Source organism: Schistocerca piceifrons, chromosome 5 (genome assembly GCF_021461385.2).
Source record: "Schistocerca piceifrons isolate TAMUIC-IGC-003096 chromosome 5, iqSchPice1.1, whole genome shotgun sequence".
NCBI lineage: Eukaryota > Metazoa > Arthropoda > Insecta > Orthoptera > Acrididae > Schistocerca > Schistocerca piceifrons.
Genome location: NC_060142.1, coordinates 472,227,641 through 472,255,185, shown reverse-complemented (window position 1 = coordinate 472,255,185; position 27,545 = coordinate 472,227,641). Strand labels below are relative to the sequence as shown.

The following is a 27,545-nucleotide window of genomic DNA, read 5'->3' as shown; positions in this document are numbered from 1 at the left end:
TTCATTAAGATGATGATTGTAAAATCTCTGAAGAACAATCTTTTTCATGAGCTTCACAGTGTCCTGATATATTCTGCCCACTGTGCACGAGCTATGACATCCAATGCATGCCCACTGCTGTTGTTCTGGCAATAGCAGTAGTCTTCATTCATGAGGTCTCATTTTATTCAATTCCAGCCCTACTTGCAATGGTGGCAACACTCTGACCTGCCTCAAGCCGATCAGTTGCATTGTATATGTTCAGGACAACTTTTTAGGGCCAGTGTCATTTCTAACTTCCTGATCTCCACTTTTCTCTATCCATCCAGTCACGTTTCAGAAGTAGTCTTGTACACATTACATCATAAAAATCATTTTTGCACCTTCTTAGAGGTCTCCCATGTTTCCACCTTTCTTTGGTATTTCATTTCCAAATTTTTTTGGTCAGATATTTTGGAATGTTCTTCTGAGGTACCCACATCATAATAGACTTTTTGTTTCAGCTTTATCAGTTGTAGTACCTTTTATACCCATTATTCATTGACCTTAGAATTCTTTGCATGTTCAAGCCTTGAAATTTTGTCTCTTCTTCTCCATAATCTATTCCTAAAGCAATCAAATTCTCATTTCCTCTTTTGTTCAACTTTCTCTGTTTTTCCCTGACTACAGTAAACTTGTCTGCAGACAGATTTCTTGTGCCATATCCTCTCACACCCCTATTCCTCCCACCACTCCCCAAGAAGAGTTGCAAAGGAACTTCCGTGTAGTCACCCAGTATCACCCTGGATTGAAACAGCTGAACCATGTCCTTTGCCAGGGCTTTGACTGTCTTATCATCGTGCCCGGAAATGAGGGACATCCAGTCCACAATCCATCCCACCCTTTTTAAAGTGCTATACCATCACTCGCCCAATGTACATGACATCTTGGTCCACCTTTATGCCAGTCCTGGTCTTAATCCCTTGCTACAGGCGTCATATCCCTGTGAAGACCCAAGTGCAAGACCTGCCTAACTTGTCTACCCTTATTTGCCTACTCAGCACAGCTTAATCTGTTCATGTCACAGGCTTATCTCAACCCAAACCCACCTGAGGCAGGGCCACCTGTGAAAGCAATTTCTGGACAATTATCTCCACATGACCACCAACTATCCACCAGAATGAATGCTCACTACCAAATTGTGTTCAAGAAAGAGTTGACCACCCAGTGACATACAGTGCTGCTGAGTGCAACATACTCAAATGGAAAGGCTGCTTCACAGCCTGTTGTAGCTGGATCCTTTCCTCAGCACCAGCATATGTGAACTTTGTAAGAGGCATTTATCCTTGAAACACACCCTTCTTTCATGTAATCCTCCTGCCTTCAGTCTCTGCTTACCCACTGCCCTCACACCCTCTACCCAACAGTTATCCCTCCCCAGTAAACCCTTTCATGTCATCTTTATCATGAGCTGCACAGTCTCACCTGCTCTGGTGCCTGTGTGTCACATGACTAGTCAATGCACTTGCTGCCCCTCCCTCTCGCGTTTCTATCATGCATACCTGTTGCCCCTCCCTCTCGCATTTCTATCCTGCACATCTGCTGCATCTCTCCGAGCCACAGCTCCCTGTCCCAAATACTTCCCCTTGTTTCCCGCCTCTTTATTCTTCCACCCACTCCTCACCAGGAAACCCCCACCCCATTTCACCCGCTGAACTGCAGATCCAGCTGTGTGTGTTCAGCCAGCACAGTGTGTGTGTGTGTGTGTGTGTGTGTGTGTGTGTGTGTGTGTGTGTGTGAGAGAGAGAGAGAGAGAGAGAGAGAGAGAGAGAGAGAGAGAGCTCTACATTTCTGCCTGTTCGGTGAGTGGCCACCTTTACTCTTAAATTATTTATGCTCTTCCAGAACTTTCTATACACTTTCCTTTGTTGTTTTTGTTTGACAGTACTGAGATTAGGTGTCTTTATGTTGTTGTTTTTTGCCATTTTTATTATATATGTATGGGAAAATGTTAAAGCCATGATTTCCTTACATCAAACCACTCGGGTGGGCAAAAAGAAGCTCAGAAAGAATTTCAATAGATTATAAGTCCATCCTGCATAAATGCCATTGCCCAGTCTAAGACATAAGTTAAAATATTTGTGGCCATTCAGATGTTATAATATAGGATTCAGTTTAAAATATCATTAAAAAAAGTCTTGGAATAAGAAAGATTTGCTTTCTCCCACAGGGTGGCCTGGCATCGATAACCAGAGGACAGCCACTGGAAGTGGCACACGGTTCTCAAGTTACACTTCGTCACTCTCACGGAAGAACTTGCTGGCTGCACTCTCATGCCCACGTGTATCCAATACGTTACCCAGACAAGCGTGGCAGCTCTCACCAGCAACAAGTTACTTGTTATTCATTCAAGGATGTCAACAATTGGTGGATTGTAAAGCGTCCATTAAGGAATGACCTTGTGGTGTCACAGCCTGTAGATGCCATTCGACATGGAGATGTTATTCAACTTGTCCATGGAATGACAAGTCGCGCTTTAAATTCGCATGATGTTGCTGCTCCAATGTCACCACAAAATCAGGTCTGGTCTATTAAAAGAAGGAAAGACTTCGATTATCTTCTCTACTCATTTTTTCCCCGTTATTAAATTGTTTTCCAAACTGTCTATAGGAAGTGAGCTGTTACATCGATTACAATGTGTCTATGCCTGCTCAGAACTTGTGGCGAGTAGATATTATCAACAGAGATCAAGTTGGGGATGTCTGGCATACGATTGAGTCTCTAGTAAGTTTACATTCCATTGTTAATCTTTTGTTTGCACATTGACTTCACTGAGCAACTAAACATAAGGATGTTAATTTAGAATATGATGTTCACAATAAATTAAATTCTTTGTGCTGTTAATTAATGATTTCTCTAGTAAAAGTAATGCTTAATAAAACATTACTTAATAAAAAAATCCAAGTTATAAGCAATAGTAGTGTTTTGTGTTTGATTCTTACACTACTTAAGTGGAAGTTTGACGGACTGTTAAATTTCAGTTTTCTTCCCTTAATAGAAAATGATAGAACACAGGGGTGTTCGTCTGAACATCACACTACTTTACTGGACATGATTCTGTAGGATTTGACATGTTGTGTAGACCACAAAACAACTGAGTGAAGTGCCACTTTGCTTAAGACTCCGAACTCTTTATTTGGTAGGAGGGAGCCATTCTGATATAATTTACCAAAAAAAATTCTCCAAATAGCTGAATGTTTTCAGAAGGTGTTATTTTATTTAGACTACCAGTTTTGACATCTCTTTAGTGCCATGTTCAGACCCCTGTGCACTCCGTGTGTCAGGAATCAGATACATTGATTCATGCATAATTAGAGCCATCAATTCCGTGATTTTTGTGGAGTTTGTACTTTGAAGACTTGTCAAGTGGAGTGCGAACTTCGAAGACTTGTCGCCAAGTCTTCGAAGTATTCACTCCACAAAAATTCACGGAATGCAGGCATTGCTGGCTCCAGTTATCCATGCATCAGTGTATCTGATTTTACATACATGGAGTGCATAGAGGCCTGAAGGTGGCATTAAGAGATGCCGAAACTGCTTGTCTAAGTAAAATAACACCTTCTGAAAACCTACGGCTGTTTGGTGATTTTTCTTTGGTAAATATCTGACCGGCCACTGTGACGTATTCATGATGGATCAATAGGGATTCTGATTTAGGTTTTCGGAAAAGCCATAACCATATTCCTTCCCCATCCCCTTACGTATAGTCGTGCAATCAGTGTCTAACTACTGTGGTACTGTCATGTATCCATCATGGATCAATAGGGATTCTGATTTAGGTTTTTGGAAAAGCCATGACCATATTCCTTCCCCATCCCCATAAATTAGTCGTGCTTTCAGTGTCTAACTACTGTAGTGTGTTAGTAAGACATTAAAATATAGATTTTCTGCTTTCCTAAGGTAATTGCTTAATCTTCAATGATCTATGAGTCACTGTGACATTAAACTATAAAACTCCTTTTCTTAGCACAATGGAGTCTGACCATAAAGGAGCACTTCATTCACAATACTTTCCAGTGTTTCTGAATACAAATCTGTGCTGAAGTTATATATTGTTCTTCTAAAACGCATGAAAACATAAAAGCACCTTCAGCACAATCTACTGTTTTGTGTCTTCTACCTTAGTAAGACATTTTCTATTTGAAATAGAATGATAATATGAACAGGGTAGGTTGCTACTCACCACATAGAAAAGACCTTGAACAGAATATATGCACACTACACAGAAATGTATGGTGGGCCAAATACCGTACAAAAGCAAAAGATGCACTTAACACTGCAGGGAAACATTAAGCAACTTCTATACATCAGGCTCTAATGACATTGACCATATTTGGAGTACTGCCTCATGCTGTGCAATATGGATCTGGGTATTACAACACAGTTAAAGATGTGAAAAAAAAAATTCACAGCCAACCCTGTCACCCTCACTCCACATCATGAATAAAATACAGAGTGTATAGTGCACTGGTAAAATAAGAACAATAACTATGGAAAGGTGAGCAAATCTGGATATGATACACTTCTTGTCTTAACCACCACCCAATAGTGGGCGTAAATACCTGATTATGACGGTGAAGCCCTAACTATTGTGAAAACTATCCTGATCAGAGAGCCCTCATTACCATCACATTTGGCCGATGCCATATTACAATTTTGTTGGATACAGACTAGAACAGTTAGTTTTAACAGCTGGCCTCTTTTGTTCATGGCTTATAATAGTCATGTGGAAACTGGGAGTGACAAGATTACCAGGCATACTGTTGCAATGTAGGTACACAAAACAGCCTGCAAATCATTTTTTGCAGTACTATCAACATTGTTTCAATGAAAATAATACTTTACTTACATCACCATTGCTTGTCATTCATTCCCAAGTAGATGCACTATCAATGTTTTCTGTAACATCATTGTGCTGTGTGAAATGCTGCAGCTCTGTAATTTATTTATTGTGGTTGTTTTCATTTTCCTCCTGCTCATGTAAGCCTGATAGTACCACTCTCCAATCATTTGAATATTTCTAAGCCACAGTTTATTGTCAAATAAATATATTTAACAGTAAAGTGAGATACAGATGAAACGTAGACCAAAATTAATACAATAGAGTATCTGTTGTGCCCTGGATCCAACCATGTTTTGCCAAAAATGGAGGGCTTCATTAATTTACAATCCTCCCCCCCCCCCTCTCTCTCTCTCTCTCTCTCTCTCTCTCTCTCTCTCTTTCTCTCTCTTTCTCCCCCCCCCCCCCCCCCCACACACACACAGACAGATTGAATATGTTGATTTGAGAACTAGAATTATTTAGTTGTCCTGTAGAAGAAGAAGAAGAAGAAGGGGAAGAGGAAGAGGAAGAGAGGGGAGAGGGAGAGAAAGAGAGAGAGAATGTAGAGTGTGCTCATTCATAATTTCCTATTCTCTGCTTTTTCTTGCTGTTAGGTATGGTGATAGCTTTCCATTAAACCTTCTATTCTTTTTGTCTTTGTAGAGCTATTATTACCCTCTTTAACATAATATTTTGTAGTTACGAAAATCAAAAAAATACAAGACGCAATGAAAGTTAACGTTCATTATGCTGGAAGAAAAGGATCTATCCATTGCGAAGAAGAAGAAAGTAAGTAAGTCAGTTAGTAACTAAAGAATTAAAACTGAAGATTCAGCTTTTTCTGTATTGGCAGCCTGGTCAGTAGGCATTCCTATTTTCAAATTTTGCTAGTACCCATATTTAATGAAACACAGCTTTGCGTCATCAACACAGGTGGTTCCTAGTTTGTTGTCATCTTGTTATTAGATTGCTTGTTTTTAATTTGTATTAAAGGTGCATCTTATCCATGTGAATTCGAGCCAAGCCTTGAAATTTAGTGGACGTCAGTTACCAGACTGGGGCTTCAACCAACACGAAGTGGTCACAGACCGAGCCATTCATCAAGACGATACTGTATGGAATGTCGAAGAACATCGGTACACACAAAGTATTTATTTTTGTATTTTTTATTTTTGTGTTTCTTGTTTCTCTTTTCCTAATGCTTGAAACAAGGTGATACTGTAAAATTTTTACAGCTGAGGATCAGAAAGATAGAGAAAGGGAGCTCGTAAATGCAGAGATGATACCTCTGCGAGCCACAACACTTTCCTTCTGGGAGAAGTTTCTTGAACTTCAATACAAGATGCTATTCTCAGATCAAGAAAATGTTCAGAACCATATGTACAGCAGTGAACCACTTGAGTGGCCTTCGATGACTAGAGGTATCGCATATTGGGTGAGCCCGCACAGCAATGTAAGTCCCTCTACAGGTACATTTCCTCATTTCATTTGTTAAATTAATATTAACTTGTTGTACTGTTTAGTTATTTGCATGTTCCGTGGATCATAATTGTGACCTCTCACTATCATAACTTTAAATTCTACAGTTGTGGTAAATCTTCTCAATGGTAAAGATGAATGGCAACATGCTGACTGTATACTTTCTCTCTCTCTTTCTCTCTCTCTCTCTCTCTCTCTTTCAGGTGAACTACTGATGTTAGTTTTCAACTGACATCTGATAAATGTGCGGTAATGTAAGAATGAACTACTCAACCTGCAGGCTAGAGTAACATACCAAAACTGTGATAGTTGCATCAAAAGCTTAGAAAATACTTCTACTCCCCCCCCCCCCCCCCCTCGGGTGAGCGCATGCGGGCCACACACATCCACATCCACGCACACACCCACCCACCCACCCACCCACACACACACACACACACACACACACACACACACACACACACACACATACACACAAAGAACAAGGAAAAGTTTAATGAGGAGAGGAAGGAAGCAACTCCAAACTCTGAATCTAGAAAGAAACAAACTTCAAAAAAGTTTGCTGCAGCAGCTTTCCTTTTTATTAACCTTGATGAAAGAATTTTGGAAAAATCCCTGAATCTCCAGCTACAACTGTATTTTTAAAATTTTCTATGTCATCCTCAAGTTGTTGCTGTTTTAGGAGCTGACAAGATGGACATTGGCCTTATGTCATAAACATTGTTGTTACTAATTGTTTTCTTTTATATTTAATAGAGTTACCACATGTTGTAGTTATAACTCATTTACAAGAGACATTATTAAGACTGTGCATTTACTCACAATTTTTTTCAGTGCTCCCCTTCTCATTTTCTAATACTTAGATTGTTTACAATTGCAGACATTCCTTGAAATCTCCTACATTTTACTGCTGGTATGGAGAATTTGTACTTTTCTTAGCTGAAAAAGTTCTGCTTTAAAACACTTAAAATTTGTAAGTGTTGGTTTTTGTAGCTGTTGTCACTGCCAATAAAATTCTTCAGGGTGTGTGATGGCATATTTGTGGGATATGTGTGTTTGTCTTAGTGCAAATCCTTTCTTTTCTTTTTGACCTAATTGGTTTCTGTAAGGCAGAATTTGTGGCAGTAGTGGCATAGTTTTGTGAGCTTTAAGAGGGCACAAGATTTGCTATTCATGTAAAGCCTTATTTACACCTTTATATCAAGACAAACACAAGTGAAGAAGCATCAGCAAACAACAATACCCTCCATTGTAAATGGTAGGCAGGACAAGCAAACTGTATTTGGACATGTTCAGTTAGTATCCACTGATGTTTGTTCATGTTGCACTGGTTGTCAGTCTTCTAGCGAACCAATGAAAGAAGTTCACGTCCTCTACACTTTGTCACTAGCAGTGCAGAAAGCTTTTGTCTTCTGTCTTGTCTACTTCTCTTGTTGACACAAGTTGCCTGAGTGATGCAGTGATCTGAAGAGAATGTAATGTAGCCGACAGAAGAATATAAATACCATAGGCACTTTCAGGAACGAAAGGATCCACCGCAAAAATGCCAAGGGAAAAGAAATATGATTAGTAGAAAACCATTAAAGCTCTCAAAGAAAGAAATTGTTTGATATCAGAAATAGAGCATCAAGGTTCAGTCTTTTGTGAAAATGGGTACACAATCAAATACATGCAGAAAGCTTTTTAACCAGTCCCTCTGATACTTGATAGGGAAGAGCAATATGAAGCAAAGACTATGTCTTATTTGCCCTATGAAGGATCAGTTTCTTCGAAGATCAGTAGGATTCTCAAGAAACATAACATTATGTGCGTGTTCTGTTCACCTACCAAAATAAGAGGACTACTGGAAAATGTGAAAGATTACCTTGGTTTATGAAAACTAGGGATTTATAAAATACTGTACCAGTGTAGCAAACAACAAGGACAGAAGACATCAGATGCCAAGAACATCAGAGGCACACTTGGCTGAGACATGGAACTAAATTAGCCATTGTTGAACACTGTCTGGAACTTAATCATACCATGATTTATGAAAAAAACAAGGGGTCTGGCACAGACTCCCAAATAGAGGGACGTAAGAGAGGCAGTAGAGATAAAGGCGGCGAAGAACCTAGTGAATCGTGACACTCGGTACCAGCTTGGTAAAGCCTGGGATCCTGTACTGGAGTTGATAAGGAAGGCAACAACTGCAGTGATAAGGAAGGCGACAACCGCAGCGGCAGAACTCAACAAAAAGAGAAACTGAGAATTAGGACATGGGGAACAAACACCAGACAGAAGCACTGTACCAAGAACAGAATGCCAGTTCACTGTAAGGTGCCCCGGACCAAAGATGGGACATCTCAGGAGGATTTTAGTGGGAACGGGCTCAGATGGAGCACCTCTATAGCTCATTTAAAACTACTTGATTGTTGATGTTTGTCACTTGGCACTACAGTGTTGCCACGTCAGCTGCCGTTCAGTTAAAGGTGACAAGCAAACCCTTTGCGCCACTTTACAAGTGCTGAAATGCTGTTCGTGTAACATGGAGCAATGTTGGAAGCTGCTGCCATCAGGTATAGGAATGCTAGATGCTCTGTCAACAGCCGATTTTAAATGCGAATGACTGAGCTGTGCAAACAATGCATTTTGTAGCGTGAATTTACACTCGTGTCCTAACCTAACCACAACCTCTTGATGTGCAGTATACCTGAGAAAATAGCGGTTAGCGCCCTGCAGCATAATTACTAATCACACTCACTTAGCTCATGGCAAATGAAAGCTAACCTGTACAAGCAAACTCAAGACAGAAAAAAAAACTCAATTTCAGTGCTAAAACCAAACTGTAACTTCTTGCTTTTGCTAACTGGGCTGACATGATGCTGACCAGTGAGTAGTCCTGCTTGCAACTCATTCACTGGTCATAGGCGACACAAGCAGATTCCAAAAGAAAGAAGACTTATCCAGAAAAATAATAGCAAATAATAAGACTAAAAACGGTGATGAAAATGATGCAACAAAAGATTAGAAATGAAAAAAATAGATTGAAATCATTTATTTGAAAATAATAATTATCTAAGTTAATTTGGTAAATATTTGAAAAAGAAAAGAAATATTATAAGCTGGTGATATTCAAACCTGCATCCTGTTGCACTGCAGGTTATGACATTACCACTGCACTACAGAATACCTTCAAAATACATAAAATTTATTTATGTATAGAACCAGTTGCAATGATTGTTTTCTGCCTTCAGAATGTTCTGTTTTATACCATGTTGTATGAAATTTACGTACTGTAGGCGATCTCTGTGATGATAACTGAATATGTGAACTCGAATGGAAATGGAAATTAACTGACCATTTATTGTTGCAATTTGGCAACAGCGAACACTTCAAGCATAACATTGAACACTCTGATTGGAGGAAGACACCTTCAGCATGCGAAGTGTCAACTGCCAAGTTATTTTAATCAGACTATAGAACCGACCATGGCAGTGCATCAGACGAAAAAGTAATGCAAGTTTATTGGCAGGCACACTGGACCAAAGATAAGCTGTCAACAGATTACCAGGAAAGCCTGAAGAATTACATCAAAAGACTTCATGGGGAGAAGATTTGGGAATCCCTAGAGGGAAGACAGTGTTCTTTTCAAGAAGCACTGTTGAGAAAATTTAGAGAAGCGGCATTTGAAGCTGAGTGCCAAAAGATTCTACTCTCGTCAACATACATTATGCATAAGGACCGTGAAGATGAGATGCAAGAAATTAGGGCTCATATGGAGGCATATAGACAAGTCGTTTTTCCATCGTTCTTTTTGTGAGTGGAAGAGAAAGGGAAACAACAAGTAGTGGTACAGAGTACCCTCCACCACACACCACACAGTGGCTTGTGGAGTATCTATGTAGAAATGCAGAAGCTAGACAAGCTTCAACGAAGGAAAGGGAGAATGCTTAGTTCTCTCAGCTTCCTGTTGAGATGGAGACATAGTACCAGTTTTTGTCAGAATCGAGCATCACATAAATTCCCTAATGGCAAATGAGATAAAACTCAGGCAAGCATGGCACTTGTTATAGAAAGGATTCGAGATATATGCCACAGGTTAGATGTGGTGGCCATGGAGCCTTTTGTACCTTCACCTGTACATGACTGCCTCCCTGGCAGGTAAAAATTGGGACTGGGTAGGCAATGCCTCTTCGTCCCTGACAGAGTGCGCCAGGAAGAATGCCTCAGTGTGCCATTCTGTAAAGTTTGGCCATATTTGTTAGAAAGCACAGCAGATGGAGGATACTCTCACAGTGATTAATCTAAGTGACAAGCAGTTTAATGACACCATTTTGAAGGTACTCGCCAAGGGCCTCAGTTTCACACCTACTCCTAAGAAGTTTCATCAGTGTAGTGGGGCAAGTAGCCAACACCTTCCACCAAATGTGGCAGAAAATATCCTCTGCAAGACATGCAGGGCGATCACTGATACACAATCTCAAAAATTCGGCATTTTCAGTGACTAGAGGCTAGCACTCGAGAAGCTGTGGGAAGATAGCAGCATTGTGATTTTGCCAGCAGACATAGGGACCCCTACAGCCGTTCTGCAGCAGACCAGTTATGATGAGAAAGTTTGTCAACATCTGGAGGAGTGTGCATACAGAATTTTGGAATGTGACTCTACAGACAGAGTGGACAAGAAGACCAGGGCTCTCTAGAAGGCAACAGGAATGCCTAACCAGGTGGCCAAAGAACTACAATCTGCACCACTAGTTCAACCTAGACTTTATGGGCTGCCAAAAGTACACAAAAGAAGGGTGTGCCACTATGCCTAGTTGTCAGTAAACATTGGTGTATCAACATATTCAGCAGCTAAGTACTTGAAGAGACCGCTGTGCCCAAATTGGGGAAGTGCATTCACTTCATACTCATCTCTGAGCATTTCTTGCAACATCTCAGGCAACGGAATCTGATGTCATGGTCAGTTTTGATTTGTTTTCTGGTATTAATGAAGGTACCACTGAAAGACTCGCTTGAACTGCTTTTGGAGAAATTTGATGATGCTCTGATGGACCTGTTCAGCCATTTACTGTCTTCAACATATTTTCTGTATGGGGACTAATAATATGGGCAGGCAGAAGGAGTGGCCATGGGCAGCCCTCTTTCTTCATTGTTTGCAAATCTGTTCATGGCGAAATTTGAGGAGGAAGCAATAGAGATGGCTAGACACAAACCCACATGCATTTTCAGGTTTGTGGAGGAGACTATTTTGATCTGGCCTCATGGTAGGGAGAGGTTCAGTGAGTTTTTAGAACATCTTACCTCACACCACCCAAATATAAAGGTAAAGGTGGTGAAAAACTCATGGATCATGGCACTGGGTATCAACTGAGCAAAACTGGTATCCTGCACTGGAGTTTCTAAAAATGCTGCAGTTGCAGCACCAGAACTCAAAACAAAAAGAACTAAGAACATGGACATGGGTAATGAACTCTAGACAGAGTAGTAGGTGTAGTATACTGAGAACAGAATATCAGCTTGCATGCAAGTTCACCACACCAAAGGCAGAGCATCTCAGAATGTTTCTGGTGGGACTGGACTGCAGACATAGCACCTAGAATGGACCATTGGGGGGGGGGGGGGGGCAGTACATATAAATATTGGACCAGTTACACTCGCCTGCCAGTCTCAGGTAGCACCTGATGAAGGCTGCAACTCATGTTGTCAAAATGTCATTCATGGACAATACTGATGTCCGGCAGAACACCTGGTGCCTTGAAAGTAACCAAGTGCAAATAGGTATATATTACGCTGTTTAAAGTTAAAAATATACCAAAGACCTGCTCATTCTCTTTGCTTACATTCATGGTATCCATTAAAAGATTTTTGATGAAAAATAAAAATGGTTTACTCAGGATCATGCTATCTACCGTGTAACAAACTATTATCTAGCAGATTTTATTGACATTATCTTCCTTATCTGTACATTAATAAAGTCCTTGAAGTGCTTCTTATATGCCACTTCAGAAATTGGAAATTGTCTGAGATATAGCAGCTATTGAAATGCAAAACAATCACTAATAATGTAAGCATAACCTGTTGCTAATAATCAGAGTGTAAATGCTAGTCCCTTTTTTCCCAAGTTATGTTGGTCTTCAGTAATTAGTGTTCTACTTTTAAATATCCTCCTCAGTTTTATTGATAATCCATCAAAAAGTATCTACTGAAATATATGCAACATTTTGAAATAATGGTGAGGAAAGCAGGAGCTGCAATTCAGTGCACAAACTCGGATACCTGATTTCTTTCTTTCATATGCCATTTTGCATACTTTGTCAAAAACAGTGCACTCGCCCTGAAAAATAATCCTTTCTGAATATCAAAGTTTTGCATCATGAGTGTAACTACATATTGTCGTATCCTGACGGTGATTACTAGAGTCAAAAAACAAGGACATGGCATTCGGCTATTCTGCTTATCCTGTGCTCTCTTCCATTCCCTGTAGTGTATATGCTTTTTCATAGATACAAGTGGTGGTAGTGACCACTAGTGAACTGTCTGTTAATGCTCGTTCACTAGTGTTTTCTTCAATTCGCACCGGTCTTGATGTATCAGGGAACTTCATTATTACACAAAAAAAGGGTAGCTATCAGTCCACTTTATGTGCATGTCTGCATCATTGTTGACCTGATAGCCATTTGCTCTGAAATTACACTAAAACAGAGCTAGAATGTATTTGTTTGGTGTCATTGTATCTACCTGTTGAATTTAAGCTCTGTGAATGTGATTGGTACACACTGTTTCACTTATTAAGCTGTTGCCCAGATGTGGAACAGATAAGTCATGTATCACCTTGCATTTTTTAAATATTTTTTATTGATATACTTAAAACATTGCTACTAGCAAAGGAGTGTTCACTCCATCCACACAATTTACTTATTTACTGCCTCATTCTATTAATTTTGCATGTTTTTTACTTTTGATGCTATCTTTCTCGTAAATTCATTGATACTAAAAAAAAAACGTTCTCACTTTCTTGAAAACCATGTTTTAGTCTATGAATCAACCTTTTCTTCTTACAAGGGAACCTCCCCATCGCACCCCCCTCAGATTTAGTTATAAGTTGGCACAGTGGAGGACCAATGAAGATGCCCCTCAACGTTTACGATGGGAAGTATTTGATCATCTACAATACAGCCTTTTATTAACTCGTCCTGAGTTTCACCTCCGCTCACATGCAACGCTCGTTATGAAGACAGCATCTTGACACAAGACTGGTGCAACGCTACGACTAATGTCTAAGTGGATAGGCCTTGTAAAACTGAACACGGATCAATCGAGAAAACAGGAAGAAGTTGTGTGGAACTATGAAAAAACAAGCAAAATATACAAACTGAGTAGTGCATGCGCAGGATAAGCAACATCAAGGATAGTGTGAGTTCAGGAGCGCCGTGGTCCCGTGGTTAGCGTGAGCAGCTGCGGAATGAGAGGTCCTTGGTTCAAGTCTTCCCTCAAGTGAAAAGTTTACTGTCTTTATTTTCGCAAAGTTATGATCTGTCTGTTCGTTCATTGACGTCTCTGTTCACTGTAATAAGTTTAGTGTTTGTGTTTTGCGACCGCACCGCAAAACCGTGCGATTAGTAGACAAAAGGACGTGCCTCTCCAATGGGAATCGAAAACATTTGATCGCAAGGTCATTGGTCAACCGATTCCTCCACAGGAAAACACGTCTGATATATTCTATACGACACTGGTGACAGCATGTGCGTCACATGGCAGGAATATGTTGTCGACCCACCTAACTTGTACACTTGGCGAATGGGTAAAAAGATTCTTCTATCTTGCCCGATTTTGGTTTTCTTGTGGATGTGATAATCGCTCCCAAAAACGTGATGAAAACATAAGAGTTTGTCACATAAACTGAAAATGAAAAATTAAACTTTTCACCCGAGGGAAGACTTGAACCAAAACCTCTCGTTCCGCAGCTGCTCACGCTAACCACAGGACCACGGCGCTTCTGAGCTCACCCTAGCCTTGTTGTTGCCTATCTTGCACATGGACTACTCAGTTTGTATATTTTGCTTATTTTTTCATAGTTCCACACAACTTCTTCCTGTTTTCTCGGTTGATTTATGTTCAGTTTTTCAAGGCCTATCCACTGTGCCAACTTATAACTAAATCTGAGTGGGGTGCCATGAGGAGGTTCCCTTGTTGGCAGACATTTGGAAACTCCAGGTTGTAATATCAACAATATTAGGAAAAGGATACCTCCCATCTACGGTGTTGATAAAAGCTTGTGGTGGAGGAGAGGAGCCAGATGGCCCGGGGTTGTGAAGCAGCCTTTGAAATCAAGCCTGTTATGTTCAGCTGCATGTTGTTCCACAGGGTGCTATGCCATTCTCTTTGCTGGTGGTCATTCGTCATGTGGGACAATTGGTTGGTAGTCATATCAATATAAAAGGCTGGGCAATGATTGCAGCAGAGGTGGTATATGACATGGTTGCTTTCAGAGGTGGCCGGCCTATGATGGGATAGGACAAGCTTGTGACAGGACTGCAATAGGAAGTGCTGAGTGGGTGCATTGGGCAGCTCTTGCACTTGTCTCTCCCCCAGGTATGATCTGTTTAGTAAGAGATTGGGGCTGGTATGAGGTACAGATGGACTAGGATGTTGTGGAGGTTGGGTGTGTGACTGAATACCACTTTAGGAGGGGTGGGAAAGATCTTTGGTAGGATGTCCCTCATTTCAAGGCATGACACTAGGTAATCAAAGGCCTGGGAAAGGATGTTGTTCAGTTGTTCCAGTCCAGGGCGGTACTGAGTGATGAAGGAGGCACTCCTTTGTAGCTGGTTGTTGGGGTTGGTGGGAGGATTGGGGGTGTATTGGAAAATGGAACGGGAGACCTGTTTGCGGACTAGGTCCGAGGGATAGTGCCTATCTGTGAAGGCCTTGGTGAGACCTTCAGCATACTGGGCAAGGGAGTTCTGTCACTGCTGGTATGCTGTCCCTGGCTGGCCAGGCTGTATGGGAGGGAATTCCTTTGGTGTAAAAGGGATGGCAGCTGTCGAAATGCAGGTACAGTTGGTGTTTGTGAACAGAGGTGTGGATGGAGCCATCATCGAGGAGGAGGTCAACATCAAGGAAGATGGCACTTGAAGGAGGACCAGGTAAAGTGGATGGAAAAGACGTTGTTGAGGTTGTGAAGGAATGAGATCAGGGTGTCTTGACCCTGAGTCCAGATCATGAAGATATCATCAGTGAACCTGAACCAGACTATGGGCTGGAGTTTTGGGATGCTAGTCAGGTTGGAATAGGAGCGGACCATGTATGTGCCCATGGCTGTGCTGCGGATTTCTTTGTAAACCTTCCCTTCGAAGTAGTAATAGTTTTGTGTTAGGTAAGGTTAGTAAGATGTATGGGGAATGAAGTAGTGTGTTTGGAGTCTGAAGGATATTGGGAAGATAGTGTTCAATAGTAGCAAGATCACAGGCATTAGGGATGTTAGTGTGTAGGGAAGTGGTATCAACAGTGACTACTAGGGTGGGTAAGGGGTGGGAATGGTGGAGAATTGGTCATAACGTACTTAAAAATACTTCTCATCTCCTTTGTGACAACAGTGTCATAAATCTCAGTTAATTTTTCTGTTAACACTTGCTTGTTTGTTGCAAATGCTGAGGATTAATGTTTTTACTAAGGCATTTTACATTCTGAAGTCACAGCTTCATCACTAGGGCTTCAATTTTTTATGTAGAGACCTTCATTGTGATGTCAACATGTCAGAAACCTACGTATGTGAGTTATAATGCATCCTAATTGAAACTTGTGGAACTGTGGTGGGATTCATACAAAGTTATTGAAGAATATATGCAGAGTTTTGTTAAAACTTACAGTACACCTGTGCATTTTGTTGTTTCCTTTTGTACCAGACATCACAGTAAAGATATGTGTTCCTGATGTGTTGACGTTGTGAGACCTTACATAGAAATTAGTTGTAGTGGCGAAGCTGTGACTTTGAAATGTGCATTGGCATAGGAAAAATGCTATCTAAAAGACACTAGATAGATTTTGTTACTAAGTTTTCCTTTTATTTTACTGTGTCAGTTTTGCCAAGAATAGCTGCTCCAGATACCATGGAACTCTATTAGAATCTAGTATAATTAATAATTACTTGATGTTGCACTGTCATTGAAACTTAGATGTAGAGTAAGAGAACCTCCCTTCAAGATTTAGGCTTATCATGCAGCTAATATCAGCTAATTTTGATTAAGCAAAATATGATGATTACAAAGTTTATAAAAGATAAGTTACAGTTTTAACAAAAGTACACTCTCAATTATGAAGCACAATATTTACACTTTCTTTGTTTGCCAATTAACCAAGCATTATTTTTAAGTTGAAAGAACTTCATGCACACACTCCCCTTGACATAAGTTTTGTGCTTCATTGTGGGCTGCAGTGTGGATAATAAAGAACAGAAAAAAAAGATTTATCATTGTAAGATAAAGATGTTATGCAGTGATACATAGATTTATTGGACACTTGAATATAACTTCAAAATATTGTGCCGCAGACCAGAAATGACTGGAACGAGAGTTACTGAGTAAGACGTTTTTGATACTACATTAAAGATTGGAAGAATAAAACTTCTGAAGTCTGTAAGTCGATACATTGAAGAGGCATTGCATAAACATGAGCCTTTAAGGAAAGTGGTTTTTAATATGTTGCCTCTATTAGAATGAATGTGAATGAGAATGAGTGGGAGAAAAAGTAAGGTAGCTAAAGGGCATCTTTAAAATAGCTTAGTTACAATGGAATGTATAAGAGTTACGCATTTGCATAGTTTGAGAAACAGAATAATATGAACAGTATAAAATAAAATAACACCAAATTTTGTTAATGTTTTGTTCTACATACTTAATATGTAAATGGTGTGGTTTAAATGTGTGCCTCCTATGGTTTCAGGCTCAGGTGCATCTACTTGGAAACCTTGTTGTGTGGTATTCAGGCACTGTTAGTCTATTACTTTATGCCATTTTCCTCTGTGTGTATGTTTTACGAAGAAAACGTCAGTGCTATGATCTGAACAAAGGTAATTATTGTGTTTTTTATTAGTACACCCACAAATTAAAAATAGAAAAGTACACAGCCATGAGCTGCTAAATGAAAATGAATCACATTTGTGTATTTCAGACATTTATTTAGTAAAATACTGCAAATATCATTGCACTCTGTGTATTGCTATGGAATATTCTTATGTTTTGAAAGGGTTGCTACGAAGCATGGAAGTTTTTGTGTCGTTGCCTGATACAAACTAGGCAGGTTACTGCCACAGGTCAGATACCATACGAAAACCAAAATCATTTCTTAATTGATTACCAAAAATGCAGCGGCGAATGAATATTATGACAGCAGTAACTTGAGTCCAAGTCAGTAAATATGACAACAAACAAAGAGGGTCATATGTTGAAATTCATTGAAACGTAAGTTGCTGCAGTTACAGAAAGTGTAATTATGACAAATAATTCAGGGAAACTTATTTTTAATACAGATTTTTGCTATGCCATCAACTTTCAAAATCCATGAATAGCTATTCAGAAAAGTCAAGTTAATAGGTGGGAAGTCTTATCTAAATAAAAGTAACTGGTCTGGGATGGAGCCCTTATGATATATAACAGACAGTCACATATTTCAGTAATGTGCTGTTCCATCAAATATGTGACAGCAGAATGCTTCAGTGACAAGCAACCACACTGTTAACATGCCACGGGTATAGTTTTCTGTTACAGTAACCCATATGTTAAAAATTGGACAGGAAATATCCTACATTACCTAAGTCTTTGTACCTTTGTCTGACAGAAAAAACAGGCCGTTATGTAGTAGGAGAAATAAATAGTTAAATACTAAATAATTGTTAGGGATGTCAGTCACATAATTTTAAAGAAAAAATTGTGATGACAGTCCACAAATTTACAATAACAAATATACTGTTCCTGTTGATGATGTGATAAATATGTGTATAATTATGAGTAAAGCTTAATGTTGACACTGGCAGTGGTAATTTGACAAAGAATATAGTGGTATGAATATAAATAATAGCAACAAAGTAGAGGAAAAATCTGATAAGAATTGTCAGAAAATATAACAGAAACCATTCTGATACAATTTGAAATAAGTCCCCCCCCCCCCCCATTTTGAGATTATGGTAGACTTGTCAGTGGCCCGTTTTCATCCCATTTAAATGTACCTCACGTGAGAATAAAGCCTTCCACTATTTAACAGTGCTGTTGGCAAGCAGAATGCATAATTTAATGTGTATTTTGACACACTCGTACACTGCCATTCACTATCTTGTGTTGTGATTAATCAATCAGACAACCTTTTCCCGTGCTTTGCATGTCAAATGGCAGTGGTCTTGCAGCCATTCTAATCGTTGTGTCCTGTAAAATTAGGTGAGAAGATGTGAGACAACTTCTGTACCTCATGGGGAGATGGCTGTACATCTTATCGCAGATTGTCCAAGATGTAATTGCCAAGCAATTTGCTACACAGTGGTTCATCTGTCCACTGTTACAGTCTGTAATAGTAGACAATGATCCATGTCACCAACATCTTTTTGCCCATAGCCGTTGAGTTGTGCAAGTGGTTTACCCCAAATTGAGGAATGCTCATGATGAGGTGACATGTGAAAGGCCGAGTGCCTGCACAGCCTTGGAGATTGAATGCCCCATTTGTCAAGCACCAGCAATCTAATGGTGATCAAATATGATGATATAGTGGTTTGCCTTTGTCCTGCTAACAGTTAGTGTAAGGTCTGACAATGTCCCATTCATGTGCTACACTGAACTGTACCATCCATATGGTGACAGGTCTACTCTCTCCTTAACACAGAAAAAAATATGTTCAAAATCCTGTTTTGTGTATTGCTGTGTGTGTGTGTGTGTGTGTGTGTGTGTGTGTTTGTGTGTGTGTGTGTGTGTGGTGTTGTTGTTGTTTTGATGGACATTTTGCTAATTGTCTTTCCACAACATTTTGTTTCAGATGCGTGGCATAAATTTGTCACTATTGGTGAAATACTTCTTGTAGGTTATCTGTTTCATTATATACCATTCTTCTTTGTGGAAAGGACACTTTTTCTGCATCACTACTTACCTGCATTTACCTTCAAAGTGCTATTGACAGCTGCTATGGTAGAACATATGCTATATTTTGTGAGGTGAGTTACTAACTTTTAAACAGGAATGGTGACAGAAGTTTAACCTGTGAACCCTCAATTCTTTTAAAGAACTTCAGACTTCTAGTTGCTTTACAAATGAGGTGATGCATTAAACATTTTACATTAAGCATGTAAGCGAGAAAAAGTTTACAAAGGTTTGAAATCATGTTTAAAGTTTATTGGAAGTCGCTAAGTTCTGTTACTATCAAACACTGTATGAGTCAAGTCTGTGCAGTTCGTGCTCCATTTTAAGCAAAGTCTTTTTTTTTTTTCTCTCTGAATATCTATTATGTCATATCTTCTGCACTATGTGCCGTGCAACAGTATAATTTTGTGGGTATATTCTGTGGTAAATGTGATACTGTCCGCAGTGTGTGTTGCAAATAGAGTTAATAGTAAAGCAGTAATAAATTAAAACTTGATATTAGATGCTGATGTTTTATTGCATAAACAGTGAAATTTAATAAGTGATAAAGGTTTTTTCCTTTCATCGTTTTGTGGGGGGACAATGAGAAAAAGGTTTTGAAATTATGTGTAAAGTTTTTGGGAGGTCACTAAATGCTGTCATTCTTAAATACTGTGTGAATAATATCTGCATTCTTGCACACATTCTTTTGACTCAAGACATATACACAGTTTCTAACTTTAATACTTGTCTTACTGTAATAAAGCTTTATCATAACATTATATGTCTTAATGAGTAGATTATGACAGCATTTTAATTTTTTAAATTTGGACAATAATTATATTAAATATTGAAAATCAAATTTTTGTTGTCCCTGGAAGCCATTAGAAAGGCAATTTACAACTGGGAAAATGTATCATGAACCAGGTTGGCCATTAAGTATATAGATATTTGCTCAAACGTCAGAAGTTGTTAATTGTTTTCATTCTCTTTTGCTTCCATTTAAATGTCACAGGGCCCTTAAGTTACAGATTCATGGTCCTGGAATATGTGTCCTTATAAATAGTAAATATGGAGAATATCATAGTAGTAGTAATATACCAAAACAATATTTTATCTGCTTAGTTTACATTATGCACCAGATCAGAACATCAGTAAGAGTGACTGTTCTTTAGGATCAGCTAATCTACAGGTGGTGGTGGCCCTGTTGCTCAATCCAGAAGTCAGAGGGACACCAATTGCGACTGTGGTCACAGTCAGAGCTGGTTGCGATGATGGGTCAGAAGGCTGTGGCCAGCCGTGCTGTCAAACAGCTGATGGCTCCTGTGGCCTATGATGACTTCTCGGGGCCACCGCAAATACAGGCCAAATTTGCTTGCCCAGGCACAGCTACTCTGCATTTATATGGGCCTGTATACACGCTGGGTGTGGATGGAGGAAGTCAACAGGGAGCAATCCTGGCATCCATGCAGTGTTTCAGCTGGAATGACCTCTTTGACGGGGGTGATCTGATAGGAGGGTGGTCTAATAGGAGGTGAGGAAGCTGTGGAGTACTTCATTGGTAGATGACATCAGCAAGGCCTTCCACATCTGCTTTTTAAAAGTATGGATCATCTGCCTGGCCTCTGTGTTGGAAGTGGGGTGAAATGGGGCAGCAGTCAGGTATTTTATGCTGTTTTGGTGGGACAAGGCCTGAACTGCAGTGACATCAGTTGGGAACCGATGTCTGACAGCAGACGTTATGCACCCCTTCGGTGGCTAATGTCATTGGCAAGGGACATTCGGTAGCACGGGTGCTAGTGGAAGGCATCTGCACTATATAAGGGAAATTTGAGAGTGTGTCCACCACCACCAGCAGCCACATAACTGCTTGAAGCAGTCTGGCAGAATCCTATGGGTGGTCAGGACAGAGCCATGGCAAGAAATATTGCCTGGGGGCCATTTGATTGACGAAACAGGCACGAAAGGAGAGGCATGCGCATACAATGTCGGCATCTGTGCTGGGTGTAATTCTCATTAACGTTTTTCATTTATTAATTTTGCAGCTGTCAGACTCTAGTATGAAAGCTTCACAAAGAAAACACTTCGCTAATAATTGAACTTGACCGAGTGCCTAATATAAACCAAAGTTATTATAATTTATGAATATCGAAGTTAATCAGTCATAAATTGGAAAAATGTCACTTTGAAAGAGTAACAGTACAGACCAGATTACTTTATTGTATTGAATGAAAAAAACTTAATCATAAATTACTTTTATCCTACCATTGACATAATACTTTCAAACTCAAAATCAACTCCTTAACAAATTTCTTCAAATAATTAATGTGTGATGCGGCTGCATGCAGTCATTCCTTACGAAAGCCTAACAACAACACCCGCATACATGGACATGACCAGTAGTGCTTGTGTATAGTTGACATTGAATAGTAAGGCAGTTCCCCCAACAGAAAGAGGGTGTGTGCAGCTTTGAAAGTTCCGGAAACCAGCAGTGTGTAAGGATTATGATTTACTACACCGTAAAACCAATTATATCAGTAACCCCTCTCCCCAGCCAAATAGAATTCTTCCAAAAAATTCCAGAAAAAGTTTTTGAAAACTCAAAAAGAAACTTTAAATCCCAAAGAAAGTTATGACCCAATAACAAGATCCCCAGAGAAACATGTAACCTCGTGCTAATGAACAACAAAGCAATGGCTCCCTTCTCCTGAATCATCACACTGTAATACGATAGAAATAGTAGGCACATTTTACATTGTCTCCTCCCTAAACCTAAAATTACAATTTGTTTGCATTTTATTTGAATATGTGGTAAGTAGACATAGGATGTATACGGAAAATCAAATTGGTTATACAGGGGGTCCCAGGAAGAATGGTCAGTGTTCAGGGATGTGACGGGACCAATGATTCAAAGGAAAATCTAGTAAACATGGGCTCTAAAATGCATACCTTAAGAACAGTGAGCGCTTGTTCATCTTTGCTAATGTGAAACACATCTCTTCTACTGAACCAAGTGCTGAATATTGACTATTCTTCCTGGGACACTATGTTTGAGTAACAGCATACTTCACTACTGTAAAGGCATCTTCATGTAAATCGTTAAATGTTATGTATGCAGGTTGTGTGAAAAACATTGTCATTGCAAAATAATTAGTTCTTAAACAACTCAGAACATTGGATATCTTCCCATTATCCAGCTCAGCATCACTAAAAATGTTTTCTAATACTCCAATAGTATGACTTCTGCATCCTTCAGATATGTTTCCAAAGGCTCAGCAAATATAGAAGCTACTTCAAATATCCCAAAGGGCAAATATTGGTCAGAGTATACAAAAGGAATCCACACTCTCAGGGCATTTATACAAACTGAAGCAAATGAAGGAAACATATATACAGTAAAGCTGCATTTATATGTTTTTCAATGGACTACAGAAAAAAAATCTGTAAGTGTGAAAAATGTGTATATGAAATATAGCACCATACTATCAAATTAATTGGTAAACACAAATGAAAAATCCAGTAATTAAAAAGTTACACTCTACAAAACATTATATAGGCTTACTAGGCACGATACTTAACAAGAAAATAAAGAAAAATGTAAACCTCTACACAGAAGAAAACGTCATTTCGTAAAAAAGTCTGTAAATTTTGCTTGTTTTTTCTTTGACGCGGCAATAGGGTACACTGTACCCTCAAAACAGGATAACTCTTTTCATTATTTTGTCAGAAACATTGAAGGAGGAATACGTGAAGGCAAATAAATTTAATACATACTGCAGTCATGAAAAATTTTTATTTCCACAGAAGTTGTAGAGTTTCTCATTTATATTCTTGGGGGCATATCCTGGCCATACTTCACAGCTAATAGCATCCATAATATTTTTTTATAGCTCTCACTTTTTATTATGTTTTTGTATTCGGGATGTCGTAAGCTACACAGTGCTTCATTTGCCTCGGAATATTTCTATCAATTTCGTTATATATGCGACGTTATATATGCGACACACCATGTAAATTTGGGAGTCATATTGATAAACATTGTGTGTCAGACAGCTGCAGCAATGCTAGCACTCTAAGTGATTAATTTCTCGTACAGTAAACATTAGACAAATGCTTCCTTTGAACAAATCTAAGGAAAGGCACTAGATTTAATCAAAGAAAATTTGACTAATGCCTAACTTTGACAAAGTTTCTTATTACACTATCAAATTTTATTATAGTCTATTATCAGCCTTACCAATCCACTTCCCGGCAACCCACTCTGAAACACTGCATCATAACTTGTGCGCACTGTGGATATTTCGCCGGGACACGAAAAAAAGAAAGTGCAAAAGATGTATAAATGAAGTCAACATGGAAGTTAATTAGTTACGAACTGTTTACCAAATATGGCAAAGCATCATAAGACTATGCACAAAATAGAATAACCTCTCTCAAGTGAAAATCAAATCAATTTATTCTGATTTGTCAGTAGGGTGAAATAGAAAAACAAAGCACAAGAACATTTATTATCTATTTCCATACATCTATTCAAAGCGGAGGAAAGTTGTACTGTATATGTATTTGAAAGGGATAAATGATGACTCACCACATAGAGAAGACAATGAGTCGCAGATGGTCACAAAGAAATGCTTTCACCCAAAAGTCTTCTACCAAAGTTGAAAACACACACAGTCTTTTGTTGGTACCTGTCTGCAACTCAGTGTCTCCTTTATATTGTAGTAGCAATCTGTTCTTTTTATAATACTGTTATTATTCCTTACTGGAATTTCAATTGTTTGTACTGCATATTGCCACATCTATAGGCACAGAAATGCTTGGGTTTGAAGACATTCAAAAAAAGTCAAGTAGTGCAAGTTATGATTAGTTGCTGAAACACTAATACTCACAAACACACTTGTAATTACTGTCTTTACTTTGCCACACAACACACAATCACTGACAGATGTTTATTGTAGATGATTTTGCTACTGCTGGTAGGCTAGTATGCATGCTTATGCTTTGGGGAGGGCAATTCGTCGCAAACAGGTAGCAGGCATGTCAATAGCCGGCTGAGGGGGTGAAATCTGTGACTTCCAGGCTCCCTAAAAGAATGGGGAGTGAGTGGGGTGACTTTGCAATTTCCTTGGCAATGAACAAGGCAAAACGGAGGTGGACGGAGGCAAATCGTAGCCACACTTTACCTTTTTCTCAGTGTCTTGTCAGACATGTGAGTAACAGATGGATTAACATCCATATCAGTGACAAAAAATCAAAACATGCACAGCAGTTAACACTCATTTGTTTTTGGTAACTGTTGCAAATGCCAAAATAAAGAAAAGATAATACCAATGTTTACAAAAACAACAGTCTACATTGTTTCTAGCATTATGCATACAATATACTAACACAAACAGTACAAAACATTAGACAAATTGCTGTTCATAAGCATTTGACAGTTCTTGTATTTCGTGGGTACCTCTCAGTCTTCTTGTTGGCCCATATCGTACTCAGTTGTGTCACTCATTCCTCATCGTCTGCCTCTTGCATCATATAATGTTTACGGACGTTTTTAACATGTTGTCTTCCATAAATTCTTCCAGTTCATATATTCCCCAGTTCCCAGATATTAAGATGTCTGATTTACACAATCTTATAAGGACCCTTGTAGATTTGATCAAATTTCTTAATTTTGTGATCAGCTTTCTTAGACAACATGTGTTTCGACTAAAATGAGATCTTCTTTTCTATACACATTTGGATCCATGAGCCTGTCAGTGGCCTTTTTCAGTAGAGTTTGTTCCAACTTCCTGATCTTCTCTCATGTTTCTTTTTTGTCAGGTAAGTTCATTAAGATCTCTAATTAGACTGTCAGGTTCCCTGTGAAACAGAATTTCTATCAGCACGTACTCTGTAGAACCGTGTGGCAGATTGTTGATGGCATCTTCAAAATTACCTATCAGCTGATGCTATTTTCCATATTGTTTATGTCATTGCACACAATGCAGAATGATTTCTCTCTTTCATAACATGCTCCATGGGATTCGAGGGGGGTCTATAGTGGGATATAAAGACTGGTTCAACATCACGCTTTCTGAAAGTCTCACCACATTTCTTACAAGCAAACTAACTTTTATTATCACTAATAACTCGTTTTGGAGTACACCCATTTACAAAGTAGTTTTTTTTCCATTTTTTAGCTACTTCGCTGCCGGTGACCCTTTTTAGTGGGTTCAATTTCACGTTATTTTGAGAAAAGTTTGATAGTTGCAAGAACTTGCATTGAAACTTCTGTCAGACTGTATAGGGGGCTGAGGAGATCAACTGCTATTGTCTCTGTAAGCCCTTTTGGCAACACAGTCTGCATACTGCAATTAAACTTAAAGCTGGTAGTCTCAAGTTTTTGGCAAATTTCACATGTTATCAGTAAGTGTTGTATCCTTTTCTCTCTGTCAAAAAATAAAAAATCCCATCCCAAGTTTTCTAAGCACTTTTTTGTTTCCTTTTGCTCCTTCATGCCCTAGGCAGTAATTTGGATTTTCTCTTCTCTAGCACATCAGTACTGTGAAACCCCTATTTTACGCTTTGTGTGGACCAGACTTAAAAAAACACAGAATTGAGGAAAATGTTAAAACTCCGAAAATACAGGCAAAAATGTATGTAATTGGCATATATGATTAAAAATCGTTATCCTAACCAATAACTTGTATAAAATCTGTATAAGTGAAGGAATTCAAAAGTACCATACAATGTTTACAGAGTCATTTATGGTAATGAATTTGATCAATTCTTAAAAAATCACAGATGTGCAACAGCAAGTAAAAACTCATCAAAAATTGTAATTGGTATCTGGGTACAAGGTAATCAACTTGCCACAACCACAAATTTTACATCAAAGCACACAGTTTTCATACATATTTCCTTTGTGTTCATCCAGAAAAAAAGCAAAAACTGATGAACATGGTGAATTAAACCAAAAAATGTGAAATACGACAAAAGGTGTCAGAATCTAACAGGTAGGGGTGTGTACTTTCTTTCTGTAGCCAGTGACAGTTTAATTGGATTGAGTAGACTTCACACTACCGTAGTATAACATAACAGTCATGACACACTGGCTCTTTTTTGTTACCCACTGCGATTGCAGCGCGCAAAGGGGACATAAAGTTATATTGTTGAGTTTGGCAAGGTCTTGTGAAAGCAAAAACGAATCATAATTGTTTACATTGATCTGTAGAATGTTTTTTACAAATAGGAGCATGTGCAGCATAATAAAGTGCAGCAACAAGAAGAACAAGACACCACACTTGTTGTTTTTGGGTTTCCTAATGATCCTAGGAGGTGTGAATGTTCCACTTCATTACAGAAAGTTTATTTACAATTTTCTTATAACCTACAGATATTTACTGCGAAATTCCGTGTTCTTTAAGAACAAAAAATTTGCTAGTAAATAGCAGAAGACCTGAACTTTTGCAGAAAAGCTTTTTGTATCTACACAAAAACATGAAGTTTTCTTCGCTACACTTCCGGTCAGATCAGTGAGTGAGAAACGCAGGAAACATGCAAAGAGAGCAATACCTATATTATTTAACGCAACAGATAAGCTACCACAACTGTAGCTGAAGAAAAACCACACAGGTGTGATAATAAAAGAACAAAAGCAATAAAACTGTTTCCCTACACAGAAGACAAATTCCACAATTGTTGCTTCATGTGAGCCACAAATGTCAAGAAACTTTAACACATTCGGTTTCAAAGCAAACGTAATTACATTTACAAAAATATTTATCTGTTAGAAAGTGTAAGACTGTGCAAAACATTAGGCTCCGTGAAATGTTGTTATGTGTCAAAGAAAGTGCCTGTCATAATAAGAACAGACAACAAAAGAAATATGTTCTTCTCATGTGTGAAATATGTGTTTATATTCTCTTGTTTTTAGTGTTTAAGCTGCAATTGCACACATACTCAAAAGAATTTCTTCATCATTAAGTTGTAACTTATGTCACTGAATCAAGGATATTTGGCTGTTTTTATGCATTTTTAATGATCGTTCATGTGTCTTGATAATTTGCTGATGCTTGTAACACAAAAAATGTAATAACTATTTCACTAATTAACTAGAATAAAATTAAAAGCAAACATTAATCTTCCAGCTGATTTCTCACATTTGG

At 38.8% G+C, this 27,545-nt stretch overlaps 1 protein-coding gene across 2 annotated transcripts in view; it reads left to right on the top strand.

Annotated features, from left to right (window-relative positions):
* LOC124798566 (protein O-mannosyltransferase 1) overlaps window positions 1–27,545 on the top strand; it is a 163,266-nt gene that overhangs the window by 111,403 nt on the left and 24,318 nt on the right. The window contains exons 7-13 of one of the 2 annotated variants that reach the window (XM_047262025.1): window positions 2,189–2,539; window positions 2,629–2,742; window positions 5,834–5,987; window positions 6,076–6,293; window positions 17,243–17,369; window positions 19,319–19,493; window positions 22,655–22,841. In XM_047262025.1, the coding sequence (XP_047117981.1) occupies window positions 2,189–2,539; window positions 2,629–2,742; window positions 5,834–5,987; window positions 6,076–6,293; window positions 17,243–17,369; window positions 19,319–19,493; window positions 22,655–22,841 (1,326 nt within the window). The remainder of the gene's footprint in view (window positions 1–2,188; window positions 2,540–2,628; window positions 2,743–5,833; window positions 5,988–6,075; window positions 6,294–17,242; window positions 17,370–19,318; window positions 19,494–22,654; window positions 22,842–27,545) is intronic. The other variant, XM_047262026.1, reaches the window with a different exon arrangement.